The sequence below is a fragment of the Cygnus atratus genome, chromosome 2 (assembly GCF_013377495.2).
Source record: "Cygnus atratus isolate AKBS03 ecotype Queensland, Australia chromosome 2, CAtr_DNAZoo_HiC_assembly, whole genome shotgun sequence".
Lineage (NCBI taxonomy): Eukaryota > Metazoa > Chordata > Aves > Anseriformes > Anatidae > Cygnus > Cygnus atratus.
In genome coordinates this window covers 71691834-71717985 of record NC_066363.1, presented here as the reverse complement: position 1 = coordinate 71717985, position 26152 = coordinate 71691834, and the positions used below count along the sequence as shown (strand labels likewise).

The 26152-nt window shown below is 37.4% G+C and overlaps 1 protein-coding gene across 1 annotated transcript in view; it reads left to right on the top strand.

Annotated features, from left to right (window-relative positions):
• MARCHF11 (membrane associated ring-CH-type finger 11) overlaps nucleotides 1-21225 on the top strand; it is a 28996-nt gene extending 7771 nt beyond the window's left edge. The window contains exons 3-4 of the mRNA XM_035560349.2: nucleotides 13590-13782; nucleotides 20839-21225. Of these exons, the coding sequence (XP_035416242.1) occupies nucleotides 13590-13782; nucleotides 20839-21161 (516 nt within the window). The 3' untranslated portion in view covers nucleotides 21162-21225. The remainder of the gene's footprint in view (nucleotides 1-13589; nucleotides 13783-20838) is intronic.
• The last annotated feature ends 4927 nt before the right edge of the window (nucleotides 21226-26152 follow it).

Genomic DNA, 26152 nt, shown 5'->3' with positions numbered 1-26152 from the left:
AATAAAGTTCTAATTACAGGTGTCGTCCTGATTTAGTGGTAATATATATATGTATGGTGTATTAAATAGTGAGTTAACTACTTCTAGGGAAAATAGTGGATTCCTTTGATACGGCAGTTTACACGGGGCAGGATGTCTAGCATGAGACATGTTGTTAGGTAGTTTTTCAGAGGAAGTATCTTGAATAGAAGTTACTACGGCAATTATAAGCATAAATAACATCTTTTCAAAAGATTTAATTAGAAAAGTATTTCCAAATGTTAGGGGCAATGTGAATGGGAGTCTGCTTACCTACATATAAATAGCTACTGCCATTTTAGGTGATTAGAATAGCTAAGTAAACAATGTAAGACTTAAGGTACGGTGTGGGACCTGTGTTCAGGAATCTTTGAATAACTGTTTTTTGCCTTTTTTTTTTTTGCCTATTTTATAGAATTCCCAAATAGCTTGATATTCTAGCCTAAAACTGGTGAGATTTATTCAGCGATGAAAAGTTTTCTAAGTTTTTCAAAAACAATTTTTTATCTTTTCTCTCATGTCCCAAATCCTGATCATTTGAGTCTTTAATTCCCATCAACAGGCATTAGTGAAAAAATGTTACAACCAATTCCTGATTGATTGTTTCAGCAGGCTTTTTCTATTTCTTGATGTGGAAACCTGTTAATAAATTACAGTGTACTTCTTTTATACCTCTTGTCTGTGATACCTTAGTTCATGCTTATTTAGTGGTATAAGTAGCCTGTCCTGGGTAAAACCTGTCAAGACCTCCCCTGGGTTCTCTACAACCTTTGCTGTGTCAACTGTGAAATGCTACTGTAGTTTTTTTCCACAACAGAAATTTGCTGAAGAAAGTTGGCTTTATTGACTTTGTTTCAAAACTTCCTTATACTGCTTCTCATTTTTGAATATTTGTCATTTCTGCTGAAGTCTTCAATGCTGTCACTTTTGTTTACACTTCAATGAAGCCAGTATAGAATGAGTCTTACAGTTTTAGCCACATGCTGTTTTCTTTCCCCTTACTAGTTTTTTTTTTCTTTCTATGTTTTTACATATTTTTCTGGCAGTGTCTTCCCTCCAGGGCACTATTAAACTTTGCCATTTCTGTGACAAGTGTATTCCCAGTACAAGAGTACATTGTACTGATACCCACACAAACTATACTATTGGAAGAAGGCCATATTCTGAGCTAAAGGCTCATTTTTCTGATCTTTTATGCTGAAAGTAATTTCTCAATAGTTTCAGACAGTCGTGAACCTTACCATCAAGATGGTATCACTTGCTGGCTTCATGTGTTTGTAGCTACTCTGCTAACACTGGAAGAAGAGACTTCTAAGCACTACAAGAATATTGAAAAAAGCAAGATGATTAGAGGACTGGAGTACCTGTCGTAGGAGGACAGGCTGAGAGATCTGGGCCTGTTTAGCCTGGAAAAGAGAAGACTGAGGGGAGACCTCATTAATGTGTATAAATATCTGAGGATGGAGCCAGTCTCTTTTCAGTTGAGCCCAGTGAGAGGACGAGAGACAACGGGCACAAACTGAAGCATAGGAGGTTCTGGCTCAATATGAGCACTTCTATGAGCACTTCTGGCACTTCTTTACTGTGAGGGTGACAGAGCATTGGCACTGGCTGCCCAGAGAGGTTGTGGAGTCTCCTTCACTGGAGATATTCAAAACCCACCTGGATGCCGTCCTGCGTAGTGTGCTCTCAGTGATCCTGTTTGGCAGGGGGGTTGGAGTGGATGATCTTCAGAGGTCCCTTCTAACCTTGGCCATTCTGTGATTCTGTGAAGATCCATAAAATTGGCATCCAGGAAACTATCCTGAGAAAATGAGAGCATACTTCAGTATGCCTTCTCTTCTTTGATGCTAAGGAAACTCCCTCTGCTCACCAAGGAAGAACAGACAGGGAGAATCTGCTTCTTAATGGGACACTTTATATATCTCTAATGGCTATTATCTGAGCAGTCTGAAATTTACAGTCAACTATACCTTGTGGTTACTCCCTGTACATTGTGTTCCTCCATGGATGACAAGATTAAGCATCTCAATTTCAGGGCTGCTGTTTCATAGGAGGAAAGCAGTCTGATATATTTTTCTTGGAGGAATCAGCATAACATAGTTGCTGTCTGGCTCCTGCTAGAATAACATGAATATTGGAGTCTTACACATGCAGCCTTTTCCTGCACTTGCAACACTGTCTTCCACATAACCTCTTCTTTAGTGGCCTCAAGAATCATTGGAAGCTCCCATCATTTAACATCACTTTCCAAAAAGGACACTTTGCCTATATTGAAATGTACAATGATGACTTAAAATCATCATTAAAATAATAATTTTAAATTATTTTAAAATTCCCATGAGATTTAATAAAGAGGGTCACTTTCTCTTCAAACAGCATTTACAGAGTATTGCGATCATCTCATTGCTTTCTGAAAGTTTGTATCAAATAGTAATTTGATTAAGTACTGTCTGCTTTTTGTCAAACTTAAGGGGAAGGTCTTCATGTCATCCACTGCTCAGTATAAGGAGAAGGACCATCAAATGCTTCTTAGGGATTTCAAATTTCTTTACTTCAGTCTTTCTTTTCTGTGGCTTGGAGTAAAAGATTTAGAAATATGTAGAATAGTTGATGATTCTCAGGGAATACATCTACTTCAGAGTTTTTACATCAATAAGAGTTGATACGATTACCAGGTATTTGAATGTGTTTTAAAATTGTAGATTCCCTGGGAAGAGTTTATGGCTGTGGGGGTTTCAGAAGCTCATCTACCTACTGGGGCTTCCGTTCATACTTTTGTAGATCTCACTGATATGATTGCTGTAAACCTAGCCACAGAAATTAGGACCTACAAGATCTAAAAACTTCAGTCTTCTAGACCAGATTATTTCAGAATAGATGCAATCTGTATTTCAGTTACTTGCAGATGTTTTGGTGTTTACTTGACACAAGGGAATCTTTGTCTTCATTGCACAACTCTCATGAACTAGCTCCTCATAATAATCTCCAAGAGATTCCTCTTGTCTTTTTTGGGGGGTTCAGAGGTACAAAAATCAAGTCTGATTACTTAACAATCACCTAGCATTTCCATGGTGCTATGTGTCTGACCTTGAATAATAATCTCCAAGAGATTCCTCTCGTCTTTTTTGGGGGGTTCAGAGGTACAAAAATCAAGTCTGTTTACTTAACAATCACCTAGCATTTCCATGGTGCTATGTGTCTGACCTTGAATTAACATATCTGAAGTGTGAATATTGTCTTTGTCCCCGTGTCACTGTCTCCCACTTTTTCATCCTTCCCTAACTTTGCTAATGAATTGGCCAGATTAAGTACTGAGCCATTGTTGCCTCTTACATATGAATCCCTTGGCTATGACACTGAATTTGTCACTCCACTGTTTCTCTACTCCCCTCAGTCACTATGCTGACTACCCCTTTTCCAGGATTCTGACAGAAGTAGGGAAGATTCTTGGGACAGAAATCTCTTTCAGCAGGACTTTAACTGTCTTTTTTTCTTCTGGTAATCAAATGCCTAATTCTCTTTTGGGGAAGAGGATTTTGTAGATTTTGTTTTATGATATGAAAAGGAAAATGAGTTTAGAAAGTTAAATAACTTCCTTTACAATCTCAAATTCATCTGGGGATTTGCATTGTTCCAAAGGGGCGATTAATTTGCATCTCTTGTATTTATTTTCATTAATCAAGAAAAACACTTTCGGAAAAAATTCTGTATGTGCTGATAGGCCATGATCCTACTGCTTGGTCTGTCTGCAGCACTCATCATCTCTGCAGGGTGATAAGAGATCCCGAGTAGCATCTGCTTAGGTGCCTGCTGGAGAATTCTGCATCTGGACTCAGCATCTTGACTGAGAGACTGAGCTGCTTCCCTTTGTTTGGCCATGAGTAGGCATTCAAAACTGACATTCTAAAAGCTGTTCTGGTGGAAGCTGGAAGGTTTGTTTTCATAGTCATACATGGACACACAAAAAATCAATCTTTTTCTTACAGTGTTAGGGCTGCACAATCATTCCTAGTCCACCTAGTGGAGAAACTAGAAGAAGGATTAATTCCTTCTTCCAGTCTCTTTTCTCCCTTAAAATCCTCTGTGAGTTAAGGCCAGTATGGCAGAAATGGTCATTTTCACTACATTGCAGAAGCTGTCTGGTGCCAGTGTCAGAATACTGGCCATTTTCCTGTTTTTTTCATACAGGTTTTTGGGATATTAGGCCATAGTCAATATTCTCTACTTCAGAGTTGTTCTCATCATAGTAGCAGTAGTTGAAAGAGACCTAAGTAGTTCTTACTGCCTTCATGATTTAGTTGTCTGAACCTGTGAATGCCTTTTTCATTTAGGTTTTATGGTTTTCCGTGGCTATCACCCATGCCATAAAATAAATTCCACTAATGTTCCTGACCAAGGAAATGCCAGATTTCCATCTGACATGCTTTCTTCATCAGTGCTTGTAGGGATGAGTTGCTTACAAGCTTTGGATATCAAGGGTCATTTGAAGATTTTTCTTGTCTGTTTCTATACATTCCAGAGAGGTAAAACAGAGTACCATCCTATGTAGATAAATTTACCAAGTGAACAACAAGTTGTCTCAGGACTTCCTGTAGGATCATTAGGGTGTTTTTCCAAGAGCACCCTAAACTATTGTCATCAGCACTCAGATCCTATTGTTAATATTTTTAAGGAAACTGGAAACAGTGCTGACTGTGAGACAGAGCAATTTGACAGTTGCTGATATGAAAAGAAGACTGACACCTCTGTCATATGTGATTATTGAATTTAAAGAAGGGACTACTGTCTAGAAAATATAATAATTTGAAAAATAATTTGCAGAACAGTAAGTAGTTCTTTGATATGTTTTTTTTTTATGTACAGCATGTGCTTATCCTTCCTTTTTTTTTAGGTGCTTCTTGATTTGAGAGAAACCAAGGGTATTTTTATGTCCGTATTTGTACTGGAAGAGATGTCACATGGGCTATGTATGAGTCATATAAGCACCATTAAGCCAAGAACAATTTATAGTTTAAGGACTTCCAAGCACAACAATATGAATGGATATTACAGTCTTTGATAATATAACCACTGTTTCTTGTAGTGCTATGAATGCTGATGCATAATATAATGTCAGAAAGCTGTGTATTTTCAGCGGCTATCCCAAAATATTAGAAAAAAATTGTTTACAAATTCAAGCAGCAGCATCTACTAGCTTGTAGCAATGATTATGTAGCAATATCTGTAAAAGCTTACTAAGGCAATTGATTTTTAAAATTTTGCTGTTTATTATATTCTTATATTGAATAAGTTAAAATTTAACATATTACTATTAATAAATGTACCAAGCATAAATTATATTAATATGTATAATCATAAATGTATTGTGTATCTTTTTATATCAAGTTTTAATTATTACACATTTTACATAATATATAAACCAAAAAGCATCATAATAAATAAGTTAATTCTTCCATTAGGCCAAATTTTCAAGCAGTATGCTGTTTACCATATTAATTTCCACAGTCTAAATTTTATAATTATGACTAAATTGTCTTCAAATGAAGATTTATTGCTAATGTAATTGATTATAGAATCAATCTAATTGACTTGCTAATCTAGTAGATTGCATTCTAATTGAGTTTTAGAGCAGGTTTTAACAGATTTTGTTCAAGCCAGAATCCAGGATTGTCTTCTCCATGATTACATGCTAGTTGATAATACCCTGCATCCTGCCTTTTAGCCCTCACCCAAGATACACGTATCTTTCTTGGGGATTAGGCAAGGCAACAACCTTACCTCTGAACTAAGTATATGTTTCTTTCGTCTTGCCCTCAAAATCTGAAGTTTCCTTGTTTTATATCTCACAAGGAAGCACTTGAAAACAGGATTGCGTCTTCCCTTATGCTGCATCTTCCAGATTTTCTGAGGTCACATGAAAATTCTCATCCTATTCTGTGAATTAGTTTTGGTTAGGACCAAAAGGCCCAAGGCCAATATTTGTACTCAGATGTTTTCTTGTGAGGTACCCTTCACTACTGAAACACATCATTGCCATATAGCAATAGGAAGAAGACTGGACAATAAAGGTACTTCAGATCCTGTGCCTAATTGATGGTAAGGAGTTGCTTTGTGCCAGAAATATTGTGAAAGGCCTGATTCTCAGCTGTGAATAATGTTTCTGTAGGATGCAAAGGAATCAAGTGGCAATAGATAAGGATGATATGGATTGATACTGATATGGATTCAGTCAGATTAGCAGCAAATAGTAGAAAGTAGTAAAATGCTGTGTACTTTAAACAAAACAACTTCTTAAACATGCTTTTCCAATTGATTTTGTTTGTACCTCTATGTTTTTTGGCTCCATCATCTAATCATCATCATGTGTTTGGCCTAGATTGGAAAAATACATTAATGCATTAATATAATACTATATTATTACAATACTATAAGATAGACTAGAAGACATCAAAAATGGTCAAGAACAGATGATCCCTCTGTACACTGACAGGTGATCAGGGTGTTTTTGTGAGAGAGGCTTGTTCTGTCCCTCCGTGCTGAGCAATTTTTTACAGACGTTTGGAATTGCATGATATTATCCTCATGGTCAGCATATTTTTTCCTGTTAAAAGTATTCAGTAGTTTTAGCTCAACAGGTTTAGAGAGAAGGAAAATGCATCTCCAGAACCCTTTTTGATACTGTCATTTTGTGTCCAAGGAGAAATAGATTTCCAGGATTTCCAGGCTTCTGGGTACTCAGAAATCTGAGATGCATCCAGTGGAAGGGCAGATGTTCTACTCAATCAGGTATATGCAATAAGCCAACATTTCTAGGAGCTATCAGCTTCTAAGGACTACCAGCTAAATTGCATGTATGCTGCATGGATGGACTGTACCTCCGCAGTGAAGGCTATGCTTTCATAATGTCCCAAGTAAAGTACTGGTATAGCCTTCCAAGCAGACTGAGAAATTACAAGCCAAATTATCTGTATTCACGATCTGTCTGATACATAAAAAGAAAATATAGTGGAAATTATGACTAGAGGCACTTTGTCTTAATAATTTATCAAAATAGGTAAGCATTAAAGGTGAACAGCAATTTTTGTGGCACCAGTTATTTTTAAAAAGGACATAAAAATAGAAGCCTATGGCCAAAAATGGCATTTCAAATGTTTGCGTGTATGTGCCTGTGCATTTTCTATCCAGGTTGGTCAATAGCTTGACAATATCTCTGCATATTAAATCACGCAGATTGTGTTCTCTGTGTACTGCAAAACACATTAGAAAAATTAATTATCTGATCATCTAGACTACTAGCAGGAACAGGCACTTTAAAAATGGTTTATTGGACCTAAATCACTGAGTACTTTTGCTTAAGTTTTATTCATAAACAGATTGAAAATCCTGTTATGCATAATGAATGACTGTTTAAGAACTTGTTCCTGTCAAAGCTATCAGATTCTAGCAGCCAGAGCAAGTAGACCAATCTATAATGACTTTTTGAAGTCTTATAATCAATACATCTTTGGGTAAACCATACTATGTTATAATAGGTCACCATCAGGTTTGTTCACTGCCAGCTATTTTCAATTAATTTTATATTAAATGCACCTTCCAGACTGACTAGAAGGAATGAGAGTCTACTGTGAGCAGATTTCATAATAAAATGCGGTTGTAATCCCCAACACTTCTTCAATTTAAGCAATTTTTTTGGATTACAGACTGAGGCAGTTGAAGCATGTGCACATTTCCTTTTGTTACCTTTGCTACTGTGATTGCAATCGTACAGCATATCTGGAAGAGATAGCGTAGATAGCTGGCAGCAATCATGTCAAACTGACACATCCAAATCTAGTAGAGATTAGGAGTATCTTCAGAGTCTTAAAAAAAATAAAATTGTCTCAGACCAGACCAGTTCCTCTAGTGTACTTCTATATTTTATTTAGCATTACACCAACATGACACGGTTGATCATGAACAAGTGTTCACATGTATGCTACTTCTTACTACGTTTTTTAAAGGAGATACATTTTTATAATGACTTTTTATTTGTTCTGGACCTAGAACCTTAGTAGTCACATTGATTTCTGGATTGATATGGATTTAAAGAAAGTGTATGTGGCCTGTTGCTTATGATGACATGCTTGAAAAACTGAGCACTGAGTCACAAATTTAAAAAGTGGTAAAGGCATACATTTGCAAAAGATGTTGTTACCCTAAGAAACATGGGATAATCCTTATGTGTCTTCATAGAATCACAGAGTAGTTTTGGTTGGAAGGGACCTTAAAGATTATCTTGTTCCAACCCCCCTGCCATAGGCATCAACACCTTCCACTAGATCAGGTTGCTTAAGGCCCCATTCAGCCTGGCCTTGAACACTTCCAGGGATGTCTTCTGTCTCATCATCTGCTGCCAGTCTTCCTGAGTTGGTACTACACCAACTCAGTAGGAGAGCTACGCTCTGTCATCTAATGTGGGGAGTGATAAGCAATTTTCATATGTTCTTTATTAAGGATGTAAGAAAACCTGTAGTTTCACTGCAGGCATTTTTCCTATAAAGTATTCTAAGTGCAATTTCATTCTTAATCAGTGCTTTTAAGATCACATTGCTGCCACACGTTTTATAATAATCAATGGGCTTTAACAAGGCATCATTAAAAAAAAGTTAATATTGATTTATCACAAAGACAACAAATCTTTGAATATTGTGTTCATCTTTATGTTAGTAAGGAGCATATATAACATATACATATATATATGTAAGGAGCATATATGCGTATAATGCATATAACTGTATTAACTTTATTTTTTAACAGTTAGCCTTTCAAAGCAGTATATTTCTTTCAACTTCTGGAAGTCTCTACCTCAAAAAAAAAAAAAAAAAAAGAAATTATGCAGTAATTCTCCTTGACAGAGCACTTAGAAGAAAAGGGGAAAAAAGGTTTAGGGGGTCAGAAACAAAACTATAGGGTGCCATTAGTGTATCAGACTTCTGAATGACTCATGAAAGGAAGAGCAATGGTAAATAAAAGATTAAAAGTAAAACATAATAAAGTGTCAGTAAAAGTGAAAGTGTGGGACGTTCTAAAGGGACAAAAAAACAATGTTGTATTAAAATCAGAAGCATGACTTCTATTTTGTTTATGAAAGCACCATCTTCAAGGAAAGTTTTCTTTACTGTATATTAAGGTAAAAAAAAAAAGTGTTCTTTTAATGGGCAAGAGGAATGGCATGGTACATTGTAACATTACAGATATGGTGGGAAGGAGCATGAAATGGGATCCTATTTCACAGAAAATTAAAGGATTTTTTTTATGAATCTGTCTTTGAAAAATTATTATTGTCGTTGTTCAGATACAAAATATTTAAAGTTTTCTTTTATTTTTTATTTTTAAGCAAAAATTTTATCACCATATTTATTGTACTTTATAGAGGCTGACACTGAAAGGCTGTATAGATCTTTTCTGATTGGGTCAAACTTAGATAAAAGAACTCTTACTGATTACAGAATGTATAGTCAGCAAAAGACAAAAATGAATTAGGAAGTTATAATTCATAATCTTGAGCAATTAAGAGTTATAAGGCAAGTTATATGAAGAAAATGAGAAATACTTTTATGGAAATAATGGATTTAAATTATGGCATACTACTAATGACACGATTATTCAATTTAAAATGTTAAATAATTCGGACTGTTAAATTCTAAATGCAGTTTCTCAACATTAACTATCACTGATTTATTTTTACTACATTACTTTTGTGACCTCTTTATTGAAAGCAGTAATTTTAACACTAAAAGGTGACATGATTATAACAACATATAGCAGGGCATGCAGTAAGGTGAATGTTTGTAAGAAATCAAATAAAGCTTAAATGGCTTTTGGTACTGTAAACAGAATCTTAGTCTTAGAAAAAGTCTCCTGTTCTTAAGTGTTTGTCAGAGTGTATATTGACATGTATTAGCTAAACTTTGCATGAGAATTTGGACAGTAGAAAGCATTTTAATCACAGCTGCTGTTCTTCAATAATCTTGTCATGAAATGCAGTGCCACAAAACAATACAGTCCCATGCAATTCCTCTCATTGCCTGATGGCTAATATTGTCTATGTCTACTTAAAGACCTAAATCTTTTGTACTTATTTACATATGAATATCCTTGTAACTATAGAATACCTTCTTCAGTACGTGAAAGATATGTCTGCCTCAGTCCAACCTGCTTGCTCTTTATAATTCATACCCAACTCAGGAAAAGTTAAGGGAAAAAAATGAAGGCATGTATTTCCCGAGAGACGGCCTCAGAATAAGTTTCTGAACCAAAATTGTTTGGGGGCCAGGGGAAAGGAAGTTTCAATTCTGGTAAGTTAGCCATTAGGAACACGCACAGTCTTGCCACTTGCACTAAGAAGGGACATACACACTAACCAAGGTCCCCAACTTGATCACGTTAGAGCGTAACACCAATCCATCCCACTGTTACGGTGTTGGATTCTTATGGCAGGCTGCCTAGCGCTAGGAGACGAGTTACTAGTTTTGCATAAAACTCTCTGGACTTCTTGAATACCTTGTATCTTACACACACAATCGTTCTTCTCCTTTTACTGTGGAATCTCACCAATTAGTTTAACTTACAGATTATACTAATAAGAACAATAGGAACATAACCTTTATAAAATATATAATTACTTGGTAACTGCTGACCTTCATATTGAGGAAGGTGGAGGAGTATAGTTTCTTTAGTACAGAAAAAAGGCAGCAGATACCACAAAGGACAAAGTGGCTGAGTAGTAGAAGAAAACATCCAAGTCCTTTTAGAGGTTCTTGGTATTTTTTTTTTTTAAATGTTCTTTGATTTTTAAAGGCAAAGTAGTTAGGAACTACAATCTCTGGAAGGCTTGTGCATTTTCTCAGTAACTGGGGTGGCTCACCTTCCTGGTTGGTAGTATGCTAATATGCTGAATCTTTGGAATTACTGAATTTATAGAGGTTGAGGGATTCAGTTACTTAGATTCTTGACAGACAATTCATCGGATCAGGAGAATAGCAAAATAACTAGAATACATTATTGAGAACATGCTAGGGTCATATCTATGTCTCTTAGGACTTTTCAAGGTCAAGATTTTCTATAAAGAAAAAGTTTGGGAAAATCAACAGATGCCCTACTGAGATCCTTCTGAGACCTTTTCATGAAAAAAAAGTGGTAGGAGTGGTTGATTCTGGTTGGGAATGGGTGACAGGAATAGAAATTGCATGCCAGACAATACCAGAATAAAGAGTGGGCTTTATATCTAGACTGCACTCTGTTACTCATCCCGCATGTTTGGACTACTTTTCCTTCTGCTATCTTTGAAAAATAATTATGAGTAACCTAAGAAAAAAAATACAAAATTCAAAATAAGCTGAAGTGAAGTGAGCTCAGGAAATTGCACTGTCAAAGATCTGCTATTTATTTTAGTGATAGAACTTTTTTTTTTCAGTTTATTGTCAGCTTCTCCCATGAACTTGACAGTTTAACATTTTGCATAACAGTTAATGCATAAAACTAAATTTTACTTCATGTAAACATACTTTGATTTCAGGCATTCTGAGCAAATATATTATGGGTTTGTCTCAAACTAATAATGAAAAAAAGATAGAGATTCATAACCAATAGCATTTTTGACAGTTTTCTGCCAGGTTACACTATGTGGCTTTAGCTGAGAAATGAAAAATAATTTTGTTGAACATATCCCTATGAGAGCTCTATGAATTTCAGTCCTGACATTTAAGTCCCATATACAAGTAATATCTGAGTCATGAGAAGCTCACTCCATTCTGTCATGCATCAGTTGTAATTGACCTTCCTTGACCTTATTTAAAAAAAATAAATCCTAGCAAAGGAAATGAGTATCCATAGTTACTCTACTGTAAAAAAGATGTTATTGAATATGAATAGTCCCATTTCAACCTTTTAAGTTTAATAAAACGGCTAGTATGTGTTTAATAAGTTAATTATAAATGGATAGTATTTCAAGATACATACTTCACAGATCGTTGTATGGCTATCTTTTTGTACTGTTATATTCAGAAGGCTGCAAGAAGAGAAGGTAAGCAGGACCAGATGTGCAAATTAGGCAACAGCTAAAAAAGTCGATGAGAAAAGCTGAAAGAAATGAAAGGGCAGAGGTACACATCGCTCACCCAGGCTCTTCGTAGTGGTACTTGATGGGAGAAAGAGAGCTTAAGTGGTGGGTCAGACTGGATATAAGAAGAAAGTTTTTTGACCTAAGGACAGTCAAGAAGTGGACCAGATTGCTCAGAGAAGTTCAGCTATCTCCATACTTGGAGGTTTTTAAGCCCTGAGCAACCTGGGCTCATCTCATCACTGGCTGTGTGTTAAGCAGCAAGATGAACTAGAGACCTCTCACAGCCCATTGCAACTTGAATTATTCTAGCATCTTACGATCATACACTACTGGGTACCCAACTGCTGGTTAAAAAAGAAAGGTTTTATAAAGTAGCAGAGAAATGAAAAACTATTACTAGATGGGAAAAGAGGTGATAAGTTCAGTAGCTCTTTCTCCACCTGCTCCCTATTGCAACCCTTGAAGTGGGCAGATATGTTCAAAATTAGGAACAAAAAATATGTCAGTCTAAAAATCCTGCCCTCTAGCTCTGGAATAGTTGATGGGTCTACAGTGTGGAGTCTACCAAACTAATTCAGACAAGGAATAGGCCAAGAAAGACCATATATAAAAGGGGCAAGCTAGAATGCTTTTTTTGTTATGCTGTATTTTGCTCTAGTGACTCTTTGTTTTAACAAAATTTCATTTCTGTTCTTATCTTGACAGAATTCAGTAAGCATACTCTTTATATTTAAATCTTTTCACATCATAAATCCGAGTCACCTCACACATAGAGGATACAGCCCTCCCAGGAAAGACAGGCATAATTAAGGTGCACTGGAAAGAAATGTGCATGCTACCTATATTCAGGGCTCTTCCTCAGATGTCAGGTTGCCTACATACTAGGCTGGGGGTGTCTCTTTGTACTGTTAGCATGGGTTTTTGCTGAGAACCCCAGCTCCCTTGGTATGCCTGGAGATAGCCAGGAGCTTCTTTGATGAGCAGCAGGAAAGTGGAAAATGGCTTTAGACTTTGAGGGGAGTGGGATGGAAAGGAAAGGTGCCACTTTCAACTTGTTACGCTAACATAAAACCAACTTAAGGTTGTCTTCCCAACGTTGTTTTTATCCTGCTCATTAGTTTACAAATATGAAAGACTGAGTTCAATTTCTAGGAGTATTTTTTGTTTTGTTTTATGTGGTCAAAACAAAAATAAAACTAATAACTCTTCTGAAGTTCACAACTAGATGGTGATGTTAGTGATGCTGGAGGGGATGGGGAAGCAACTATTAGTTTTACCTTAACTAAAAGTAAAATAGGTAGAAAAAAATATATAAAATGTCAGTGTCGAGAATATTAGTAAAAATCTATGAAGATATGTATAAATTTAAAAATAACTTCTGATTTCAGGAAAAAAAAAGTGGCATTGAATGTACAATCAGAAAATAATAACATTTTTATCTTATACAACTTTGTTTCTCTTTTAGTGGCAAAGCATTACTATAACACTGGTTGAGAAAGTGCAGATGGTTGCTGTAATCCTAGGATCTCTGTTCTTAGTAGCAAGTGTGACTTGGCTTCTATGGTCAGCCTTCAGCCCCTATGCAGTATGGCAAAGAAAGGACATCCTTTTTCAAATCTGCTATGGAATGTATGGTTTTATGGATCTAGTGTGCATAGGTAAGCTCAAAAACTTTAAACAGCACAGACTGTGGTTTAAGACTGTGGCTATCTATTTTTCTAATTGGTCACTCTAATTGATCACTCCAGTTCTTTGCAGATTTATTCTCAGCTGGTGCCTTCGGCAAATATTGCTTTTTACAGTGTTACAAATACTGCAAAGAGAAAAGAACCAAAGACACTTTACTCTCAGATTGATCAAAGCATCTTAGTGGTGAGAACAGCATCAGGTTCAACTACTTGAAAATACAGACAGCTAGCAAAGTTCAGAAAGCTAAACAGGTGAAAATAACAATGACATTATTAAGAGAATTAGTAAAATTATGTGCTATCAAGTCTTCTACTGATGCAACTTTGTATTAGATTGTACCACCGTGAAGGACCGGAAAAGCCCGTGAGGATGTCATCAAACTGTGTGTCCAAAATTAATTTGTATGGACTTACATAGGTTGCTGTTCTAGTAATAGAAAAGAATGGAGAAGACAGGCTTGAGTTCTATGTACGTCATAAAAACAGTTATGAAGCACATGATACTACTGACTATAATAACTTACTACACTATTAAAAAGTCTCACATCATTTAGCTTTAGCTAAAATGTTAGAAAGGAAAATACAATTTACTGGAAAGTATTTTGACCAGTTTTGAATTTTCTGATAATATACTTACCCAGAAATATTTAAATAGGAATTTTTTTAGTATTTTGTAAAACAACTTTGAATTGATTGCTGTAATAGCTACAATTAATTGCAGAGAGAGTTTAGTAACTTGGAGTAAACACTAAACCACATTCTTAGAACTGCAGTTCCAAGTAAATGCAGAAGTAAAATGCTATATGATGCTAGCTTTTAGATTTCGGAACAATAAAGGTTGATGTTATCCAATCTCTTATATGGGAATAATGAAGGAGGAGGCTGAATTCAACTCAGTAAAGTGCGAAGAGACAGAGTGATTCCTAAAATCAAGACTTTTGCTCCAACCATAAAGCCATATAATCTTTTATTGACACCATCTCATTACTGTAAGAATATTTATTTATATTTCAGCTGGATCACCATTTCTATTTGTTTTGTAATTTTTATGAGAAGCCCACTCTGGTATATTTTCTGACACAGACTTTCTTCGGTGAACCCAGATCTTCTCAGACAGAGAAACAAAGATAACGTTGGTCTGGACAGGTGCTCAACTTTTAATTTAAACAAACAAACAAACAAAACTCAGTTACAGGTCCTACTGCTATGTGCTGATTCTTGAATACTGTTTTTTTCCTGCTGAGCACTTAATTTCTGAGTTTTTTGCCTTTGTTAAAAAGAAAACAAAACTCCAAGTGTAGAGAAAATGTGCTTCAGGTATTCTAAGCTTTTCATTTATATGGAATTCTGTTTTTTCACATAGATTCCAATTTTCAAAATCTACTCTGGTATGCATCAGCCAATTGGAGTAACCAGTTATTTTAAATGATGTTCATGTCTTTCTGTTTCTTTGGTTATTAAAACACCTGAATCAAATCAATCTAAAAATCAGTTGGGAATGTCTGTGGATGAGAAGAAATATTACTGAATTTATCTACAGAAGTAAACTATAGTAAGGTGTGCCTTCAGTAGATTGCTACATGAGCTAGGTGGCTGCCTTTCTAGTCAGTCAGGCTAAAGACACCTCTGGCCAGGAAGCTACTGAGCTAGCATGAACCTCAGACAGCTGCGGAGCGTCTATCTAACGGGCACCATGCAGGAACAAAGTGGATGCATAGCTATCTTCATCCACCAGATAAACTGACCTGCCTGTGAGGACCTAAATGCATCTTTTACAGTCCTATCATAAAGAAATACATGCAAACTTTTACATCACTTCCACTGAAACTGACTATAAGTAAACATATTTGAACACTGGTTTTGTAATTATGAAGTTTAGTGCTGATATGACTTAACAGTTAACTATATATCTGGAAATTCAGAAAGCGGCAGTTTGGTAATTGTAAAATTCTGATAATTCAGATTCATTCAGCCTACTCAATCTGCAAATAATTTAAAGTAATCTGCATTCTGCAGGCTTGTAAAACCAAGAATTCTTGTAACTTTTGAAAATACTTGTTAATATATTCAACTTTATCTTTTCATTTCATCAATAAATGATTTTAGACAGATAGTTTTAATTTAAAATCTTTGAATAAAGTTCTCTAATAGATTAATGTAATTATTATTCGTGAATTATGTAAAAACACAACACTGTCGATTATGCTAATGACTTCCAAAAGGCATTAACATATGCTTTTACCACTGCACAATGCTTATGGCCAGACACAGTTCTTTGTATGTCCTCTGTTCTCATTTGTATTTAGTCATCCATGACATTCTCTCAGTTCAAGCTTAGTCTTACAAAGGACCTGCAATGAGTGGATATCTATACTCCCACTAGAATCTGTTTATTTCAATCAAAATCTGTGCATATATATGGATTTGCCTGTGCAGCACCCATTCCAAGACAAGTGAATGAGAGGTACAACCAAGATTTAGTCCGACTGCCTTCAGCTGCATCTCCTTATAGCTTTGCATTAACAATATTAATTTTTTGGTCATTTTTGAAATCTAAATAGCTCTATTTTTTGAATATATTTTGTTGTCATCATTTAAAAAGTAGTTTGCCCAAAGGTAATGACATATTCACAACCCTTTACACAATCAACTTTTTTTCTTAGCTTTTTTATTTTTCTCTGCCTCCCACTTATTCTTTTCCTCTCACCCTTTTTTAGCCTCGGCCTTTTAATTAACGTTTTTCTCAGCCTTACGACCCTTTTCAGCCTTAAATCCTATTTCAGCATCCTCTTATTCTCAAAGTCCAACTTTATCAGCCCCATACACTTGATTTCTGCTTCTCAGAATGTACCTTTTTCTCAGCCTCCCACTCTGTTTCTCCCACTACTTTTCTCTTATCCTCCCACACTGCTTCAGTCTCCAGTTTTTCTCACACTATGACTTTTTGCCTCCCAACGTTTTATGGCTTTCAATTATTCTCCTTTTGATCCTCCACTTTTTTTGAGTCTCCCATCCCTTTGGGTCCTCCCATCCTTTTTTGGCCTCCACTTTCTTTTTTCTTTTTCTCAGACTCCATTTTTTTGAGACTCTCAGCCAATTTCATGCTCTACTTTTTTTTTTCACCCTCTCACCTCTCTTTGGCCTCCACTTTATTTCAGCTTCTGCTTTTTTTTTTTCCACTATTAACTCTTTCTCAAGATTTATGTTTTCCTAATCCTGCCATTTTTTTTTCTCAGTTTGCCCAGCCTTTTTTGGCCTCCTAATGCTTTTTGCCCCCCCCACCCTTTTTCAGCCTCCCAATTCTTTCTGTCCCCTCTCCCCTTTTATGCCTCCAACCACTTTTTGACCTCCATGTTTTTTAAACCTCTGCATTTTGTCAGCCTCCCATCCTTTTTTTTTTTTTTTTTAAATCTTAACGTGTTCTGGGCTTCCCACCCCCCCTCCATATTCCATTTTTTTCTCAGCATCTACGTTTTTGTCAACCTCCCACTCCTTTTTGGCCTCCAACCTTTTTCAGCCTCTCACACTTTTTCAGCCTTCACTTTTTCTCGGCTTTAGTTTCTTTGTTTGGCCTCCACCCCTGTTTTGTTCTCCTACTCCTTATTGGCCTCCCACTCCTTTTTCTGCTTCCACTTTTTCTCTGACTAGTTTTCTTTGGCCAATGAAACAGTCCTCTTTCAAGCACTCTTTAAAGCCTCTTTCTCCCTAACTGCCCCAAATACCTTGCAACTCTTGTGTAACTAACTCACTTAGTTGTAAATATGTACAGGCAGAAGTTCTTTGTAATTAATATATTTTTAGAGCAGGCGTTTAACATTTTAACCAATTTATTGTTGTTTTTTTTTTTTTCTCATTTGTGGACTCTGGCATTTTTGTCCAATGGTTGAAGTTATTTCTCAAGTGTTTTTTATTCCCCAGTAAAAGTTTTTATGCTTCTGGGAGTACCATTTCTAAAACACTGTAAGAGAAATTAGTGTGATAACTAAAACAACATAAGAACCTAATGCCACCCCTGAACAAAGCTGTGCCCTTCTTATACAGACATTCAGTATGAAAAAGCTCAAGTGTTCTTGTGACTTGGGATATGAAACCCTTTGGACAGAGCAAAAGGAAGAATTTCATAGTACTTTGCAATAAAAGAACAAAAATGATGTCCATGTAATCCTGTTGTCTGGCTCCCATCACAATCGCTACATTTTAGAAATAAATTGTGGAGGTAAAGCCTTCTTAGAGCCTTAGCACATTTTGCTAGGTCCCTCATCCCACAGACTCTGTCCCTTGTAGATGTTACTTGGACAGAACATCAGAACAGCTAACAGCACTGAATTCTAACACTTCCTCTTGGGAACGTATAGGTCAAACAAGGTATTCTGCTGATCTGTAATTTTTTCCTCTAGGACTGTACAAATATGTCCTCTGTGCTATTGAAACCATGGTATTTGGAACAAGTTAGTGTAATTCAAGGATGTATCATTTTTTTCTCTTCTACCCCATTCATTGTTGTGGAACTCTTAAGAAAAAGATTCTTTGCCAGTATCTTACACCTTCACTTTAGTGACTAACTGCACATATTCTGAGCATCAGAACTTCTCTGTAACTGGAAAATCACATCCAGCATTTAAACCTTACCCAGATTTCCTCTTGTTTATGCTCTCAGAACTTTTAGTGCAGAGTTTTTTTTGTTTTTGTTTTCCCCTGAAAGTATCTTTCAAAAGAGACAAACAAGTCCTGGCATTCTTTTGCCTCTTTGACATAAGTCTGTTTGAATATGTAGTTTTATCAGATAGGAAAGTAAGTTTTTGAAGAGACAAGTTATGAAAGCGTTTTTTTTCCACCTTCAGCATTGCCAAATCTGACAGCTTTGTTTCAATCCTTGTAATATTTGCTCCTTTGTTCCTTAGCTCTTTTAGAGCATATGTGAACAACAGCTTCCATTTTAAAGACAATTTCTCTTCTTTACCATTGTTGAGAAAAACCTGAAAATATAATTTCAGTAAATCCTGAAAAACTCAAAAACAGGAAAAAAAGTTCTTAAAGAAACAGACCTGTGACTTTTCTGTCATAATTCTGGGGTGATACTTCTTAATCTTTAAGTGTCTCAGTGATCCTTCCTCAGCTGCTTCCTTCTGTGTTCTGAAATACATTGTTTGGGTTCCAGGGCAGAGTAGGCAGGTATCAGAAATCTTTAGATTGGGGTAAATAGGTTCTCTCAATTTTGCTTCATCACAATCTTGAGAAAGATTGGACTGAAAAATAGTATGATCTAGGGACAGGTAGGGGGAAGCTACAGTTATGCTCTTACCATTCCATAGGAAATCCATCAGGAAAAAAAAAAAGAAGAAAAAAAAAAAAAAAGGAATCTTTGTCACAGCAATAAAACCATGGCTTATTTGGTTTGCAGATTTTGTATGTGATCAAATGTCATTTAGCCTGTATCAGATGCTTCAATGAATTCTAGGCGACTTGAAAGGCTTGGAGGACTACTATGTCTGAAATCATGTCCTTCTGCATCTTTGTGTTTATCCATCTTTCAATGTAATGCTCTTTAAAAATGTGTTAGGCTAGGCACTGCAAATCATTGCACTTGAATCTGCAGTTTGCTCTTCATATGCATTTTTTATCACCCTTTCTGCTTGTGTCATCTTTCTTTGAATGGCTCTTTTCATGTATCAGTTAGCCCCACTGAGAGACTCAGATGCTTAAATCACGATTTTGTTGTGTAGGAACAGGTAATATACAATCTCTTGTGATAAAGAACTGTAGCCTGTGGCACCACAGATGATAATAAAGATTTTGCAACATATAGGAAAATTTTAGGCAGAAAACACTCTGGACAATTAATTTATAAATGTGTTTGGGTAGGCAGACTGCTCTCCTCTCAAAGCAGAGAGTCAGAGTGAGCATATGACATTGCTCAGAACCATACATGTTGCCAGGCCTGCTGAGGAACAGAGGAAAAAACCAATAAGGCTGAAGCTCCATGGATTTCCTGAGTAAATCCATATTTAAATCACTTATGCACAAATAATGTGCATATAAATATAAAAAAAAGTAAAAATATATGCATACCTATGAAAAAAATAAGAATTTCATTTAAGTAAGCTAATTGCTTGCATGCTTACAGTACGTATTAGCTACACGGAAGCTCAGAAGCAGATTGGTCTATTTAGGACTCCAGATAAATTATATTTTCCTCGAAAGGACCTTCTAAAAGAATTCCTGAATCTCAACAAAAAGGGTGATTCTTGATTTTTGTCTACTGAATTTTGAAGCAAAAGAAGAATTCCCATCATCCTTGCCATGCTCATCATTGTTAATCATAACATGTAATTTCTTCTTGCTCTACTGAAGCAAGAAAGTCATTACTCTTGCAGCTGTTCAAGGTTGTTGTAACTGTTACATGTTCCCAAATTGAAATAAGACTGTGAACACAGTTACATTTGTTTGTACTGAATTCTAAAAAACACTGTTGAACAAATGTAAGACTATTACAGAAGGTCTGACTTAAAGATCTACTTAAACAAGTAAAAATATCAATAAATAGGACTTACTGTGAACAAGGATAACACCAGCATAAACAATCAATTTACAAATCTGCTGGTCAGGTTGATTTATATTGGTTTACTTAAATCTAGATATATTTTTCAGTTAGGCATGCTCAGATAGTTCCAGTATTGGTCATGTTGAGCTTCCATTCAAAATAATTGTATTTCCTAATTATAATGACTGGGAAGTTTGTGTAAATTTTGGATTTTGGTTAAGTATATAATGGAAGGGTTTAAAATTGCTATAAATATACAAGGACACTAAATACATGCATGCTCCCTTCCCTAATCTTAAACACATTAATATTATATTGCATACGTATAATTTATTTGAATTATGAGAGTTACAAGCAATTTAATGGATTCTGGCAATTGCCAGATTCATTACAACATGGTATTATGAAGTTACAGCTTTATTTGCTCTCGAAATGATATGCAGTGACATTTTGTAAAAACTAATGCTTTCTTTTCTTAATTTCAGGACTTATTGTACATGAAGGTGCATCTGTTTATCGAGTGTTTAAGCGCTGGAGGGCTGTGAATCTACACTGGGATGTGTTAAATTATGATAAAGCTACAGATATAGAAGAGAGCAATCGAGGAGAATCCTCAGCAGGAAGGACATTGTGGTTACCGCTGACTGCATTTAGAAACAGAAATTTAGTTCACCCAACACAGTTAACCTCACCAAGATTTCAGTGTGGCTACGTATTGTTACATCTATTCAACCGCATGAGGCCTCAGGAAGATTCATCAGAGGATAACGGCTCTGGGGAAGTAGTGATGAGAGTGACCTCAGTGTAATGATTACACTCACTGTGCTACACAGATAAGGATAATGTGTCCTGATGTTACAGGGCTTTGGAATGTAGCTACAATGAATGGTGAAACCATTAACACTTGAAAAAAATACACATTTTTTAAAAAACTTAATGCTTTTTATATGATCAGCTAAATCACAAATACATTTTTTCTGAAAAAAATAACAACAACAACAAACCCTCTTGCTTTTTATATAGTCTGGTTTATTAAATCTTTTGTCACTTTGTTACCTGAGGTATATATGATATAGTTTAGCTCTTAGGTCTTTGAATGCTGAAGAAAGTCATTTTTAAGTAAAATATATATATATATTTAAATGTATTTTCTTAAATTCTGGCTTTAACCCACTATTGTTATTTTTCCCACTTTCATGAGGATTAAACTGGACAACCTCCTTTCAAAAAGGAAAAAAAATGTTGACAGAAGTCAAGTATGCTTTTTTTTAAATGTCTTTATTTTGTTTCAGTTCAGGTTGATGGAAGTAAGTAAGGGATGTACTGTCCCATGCTGTTAAGTGGGAGGTCCGGCAGGTGTTCTAAAAACGTTAGGGAAGATGCATACTCTTCTTTTAGCTCTCCCACAGGGATGTTGATATCAGACACGAGCGTGACACAGACAGGGGAAGAGTCTTGCATTTCCTCTCAAGACTCCAAGATCTGCAGACTGCTGGAGCTGTGCCTGTGCACAGACATAACACTGTCTTCCAAGCAGCGCTGCTGCATTCAGCAGCCTGTGAGCTTCCAGTAGTATTCTAATGATAGGACGTTGTCCACCCATATTCTTTAAAATAAAGAGGAGATTGCAACTTTGTATTGCAACTGCTGAAATAATAAATCCTAACTGAAAATGAAGTAGAATAAATGTAGAGCCTTAGTTTTGCCAGGTAACAAAAGAGGATATTAAAAATAAATCAGTATTCATTTTTATCATGATAGCTAATCAGTGCCATGGAGTTTGCTTCTGTTTCTGTCTCATGGCAGAAATTCTAATATCATTCAATCAAGTAGAAATTGAAATAATTTCCAAGTGAATAATTAAGTTTACTGAAGATCAACAACCCTGGCTTGCTTGCAACAGTTTGTGGTGGGTTGATGCTGGGTGGCTGCCCTCTCACTGCCCCTCTTCTGTATGATGGGGAGAAAATAAGGTGGGACATACTCGTGGGTCGAGACAGGGAGATCACTTTCCCATTACCATCACAGGCAAAACAGACTCAACTTGGGGAAAGGTAATTGCTTTTATTACCAACTGAAGTAGAGTTGCAAGGTAAGAAACAAAGCTAAAAACTAAAACACCATCCACCCACCCACCTGTCCTTCCCAGCCCCAGCTGCACCCCTCCACCCCCACTCCTCTGCCTCCTCAGTCCTGTGCAGGGCAGGGGGCTGGGGCCAGCCCTCACAGCCCCTCTCAGCCTCTCCCTCCCCCAGGCTGTCCCTGAGGCGAGGCGCCACCATCTTGGCTGCTAGGCCCAGCCGTGACCTGTGGCGGGGCCGGCACAGGGCAGCACGCCCATGGGCACTGCTGGGCTCCCACAGCTCATACAAAGTTAAATGTTTTTGTGTTCCAAAATATATTGTAACCAATGGGTGACTAGTTCTAGACATATCTTGTGCAGTACCTGGACTATTGTGCTTGGAAAATTCCCTTTCAGGGATCAACAGGGTGGTGCTGGAATCGGTGTCAGCCTTGCCTTTGTAAGATGCCCACATACCAAGACCAGACACAGGACGCTTCTGCAACTACACTTGAAAGGGAGATAGAAAATAAACACTGGAGTGAAGAGCTCTTTGTTTATTCATAAACATTTAGCTGACGGACTCTACAGAGGGCCCAGCATTCTGCATTAGTCTCACAAGCTCAAATTTACACTTACTGAATCTACAGATGAGTTACTTCTCTTTCAACAGTTAAAGTGAAAAGAAATATATCAGCTGTGATCAGCCAAATGGCATCTCAACAAAAGCCATTTAATATTCTCCATGACAGATTACCAACATTCAACTGGTAATCTCATTGAGAATGAAAACTATGAGAATTCCCTTCCATAGTAGCTTTCAAAAATTTCCCAAAGGAGGAATTTGTGGAGAAACAAGAGAAGTTATGACTGGGGAAGCTTGCTGTATCACCAGAAATTAATTATTCTTAATTACCACTTAAATAATGTCCTATTTCCCAGAAGGACTACAATTCCACATGACCAAGTAGAAATCAGAGTATCTCAAAAGCACTTTTAGTACAAGGCAAATAATTAATTCCTTGCTCAATATACTTAAAAGGTTGTCTCACACCTTTTAGGTATCCATGATCTGTGAGATTTAAGGCATATTTCAGCAGTCTATTTACACTATCCTAAAAACAAAAGTATATGAAAACATTTTGTTATAAAGAAATCTTTTCCATTCACATCCAAATGATTAGGGTGCTGGATGAAAGTGACTCACCAGAAAAGATCAATAGATCTAATTTAAGAGAGGACAAGATTTCTGTGTACAAATGTTTGAAAGACTCATGTCCATAACACTTAACAGCTTCTGAGGGAAAATGATTCAACTAAGAGTAATGAAAATTAATGAGTTAGAAAAATATTTAGGGCAAATACCAGAAAAACCTTTTTAATAGCAAGATTTGTCATCATTAGTCATTTCTGTAGCACAATAATTTTGCGTAAGTCTGAGCTTACATATTTCCATATACAGAAAGTGAGATCAGGAAATGATAAACAGCCACAGGGTTAGTATGGGCAGGACACAGTTGAAAAATAAAATAAAAAAGATCTATGCCAGGACTGTACTGCAGAATGTTTTCAGTAGCAAGTGTAGCTAGCACAGGATACAAATATTTCTTCACTGACCCTGTATTTGGATTTGTGCAGTACCGCAGTGCTGTAATCACCTACGTGCAAGATAAACGAATTCAAATCAGAACAGGTGTAGAGAGGGGGATGCAAAGGGAACAGGGACTGTATTTCACATGAGGAAATTAGAAGAGTGTGGCTTGTTTGGTTTATCAAATGTTGAGACTGAATGTTATTATTCTTAGTTATTACATTGCAAAATAAAATTTTAGGCAAAGAACAACACTAGGAAGCACAAGAACCCAAGGACACAAATAGATTGCAAATAAATTTAGCTGTAATTTCAAGGTAGTTTTAAAATATTCATAGAATGAATCACGGACAACAATTCAAGCTAGAAGGGCCTATGGGAGGACGTCTAGCCCAACCTCCAGGGTAAGCTCTGAGATCAGACCAGGTTGCTCTGGGGATCCTAGGGCTCTGCAGACAGCTCACAGGCCCATCACTTCCCCTGAAGCTGTCTCTTCTGCCGGCTGAACGAGACCTCAGCCTTCCCTCACAGGGCAAGTGCTCCAGCCTTCACACAGCTTTGGGGCCTTCTGATGAACTTGCTCCAGTTACTTTATGTCTTTCCTGTACTGGGTTGCCCAGGGCAGCGTTGGCCATCCCTACAGCCAGGGCATGCTGCTGGCTCATGCTCAGCTTGTCTGCCTTATCACAGAAATGCTCCCAGCTGGGCTCCAGCCTTTACCCTTGCAACAGAGCTTCCTGGCCAGCAGCTGCACTTGATATTTGCCCTTGATTAATTTCATGAAGTTCCTGCTGGCTAGGTCCCTCTGGGCAGCTGCCCTGACTTGATTGTGTGTCACAGCAATCAGGAGTCATCTACAAACTCAAGAACAGCAGTGTCTCACTTCTTGCAGGTCTCTGATGAAGAGAGGCTGTCACATGGGACAGGGCCCAGCACAGACCCCTGATTTATTCCATTTATAATTGGCTTACAGACAGCGTAGGTCCCATTACCACCACCTTCTGGACCTGAACATCCAACCAACTTTTTTGCTATCAAATTGTCCAACAATTCAGAGCATAACGTCCTGACTGAAAGAAGATGATTGTGGCAGACAGTGTTGAAAACTTTGCTGGGATTGAGCAAATTATATCCACTATTTTCCTCTTAACCACAAATGCAGTCTTTCAAACACAGAAGGCAAACAGGTAGGTCAGGCATAAGAAGACTTGCTCCGTAATTTCTCCAGGGACCAAAGTGAAGAGAACCAGTTTTTAGGTTCCCATGTTGTCCTCTGGGCTGTTGTCAAAGATGGGTGTGACATTTGCTGCTCTGTCCAGCCACCAGGGACCTCTCTATCTCCATGAGTTCTTGTACATAATCCCTGCCTCAGTCTACAACCACTGCCAGTCATTCCTCACGTCTCTGAGCCCCTTCACTGAGCCTCAAGGCCTGTGAGACCTTGGTGGTGAAGACTGGTTTAAAGAAGGCATTAAGGACCTCAGCCACTGTGTCCACTGCCACAAAGTCACCCACCCCAGTAAGCAGTGAGCTCGCATTTCCTTGTTTGGCCTTTTACTGCCCACATAGATACTGAAGCAATTTGTCTTGCCCCTTGATGTCCCTGCCAGTTCAAGCTGAGCTTTGGGTTTCCTAACCCCATCCCTACGTGCCCAGGCAGTATTTCTAAAGCCCTTCTTTGTAGCCTGGCCCTGCTTCCACCTCCTGTACATGGCCTTTTTGCAGCACAGCTGCACCATGAGCTCTTGGTATAGCCAAGCCAGGTTTTGGCTTTTGTCTGCTTGTTTCCCTGGGCATCAGGATGGACCATTCTCCCATCTGCAGGATGTGGTCCATACAGACCTGGCAGCTTCCCTCATCTCCTTTGCCCTTCAGAGCTGCTCCCGTGGGATCCCAGCCTCCTGCTCCCTGGACAAGACACAGGCTGCAGGCCTGACGCCCCACGCCTGGGCTCTGTGATTCTCCTCCCTCCCCTCAGGATCGTCACCTTCAGTATTTCACGCTCACCATGGCCAAGGCTGACATGGACCACATCTCCCCCACTCCAGCAGGGACAGCAGGTCCCTCAGTGGCCCAACCAGGCTCTGTCAAGAAGTTGCCCCTAACCCCCTCAGAAGTCTCCAGGACCGCATGTGCCCAGCCGTGC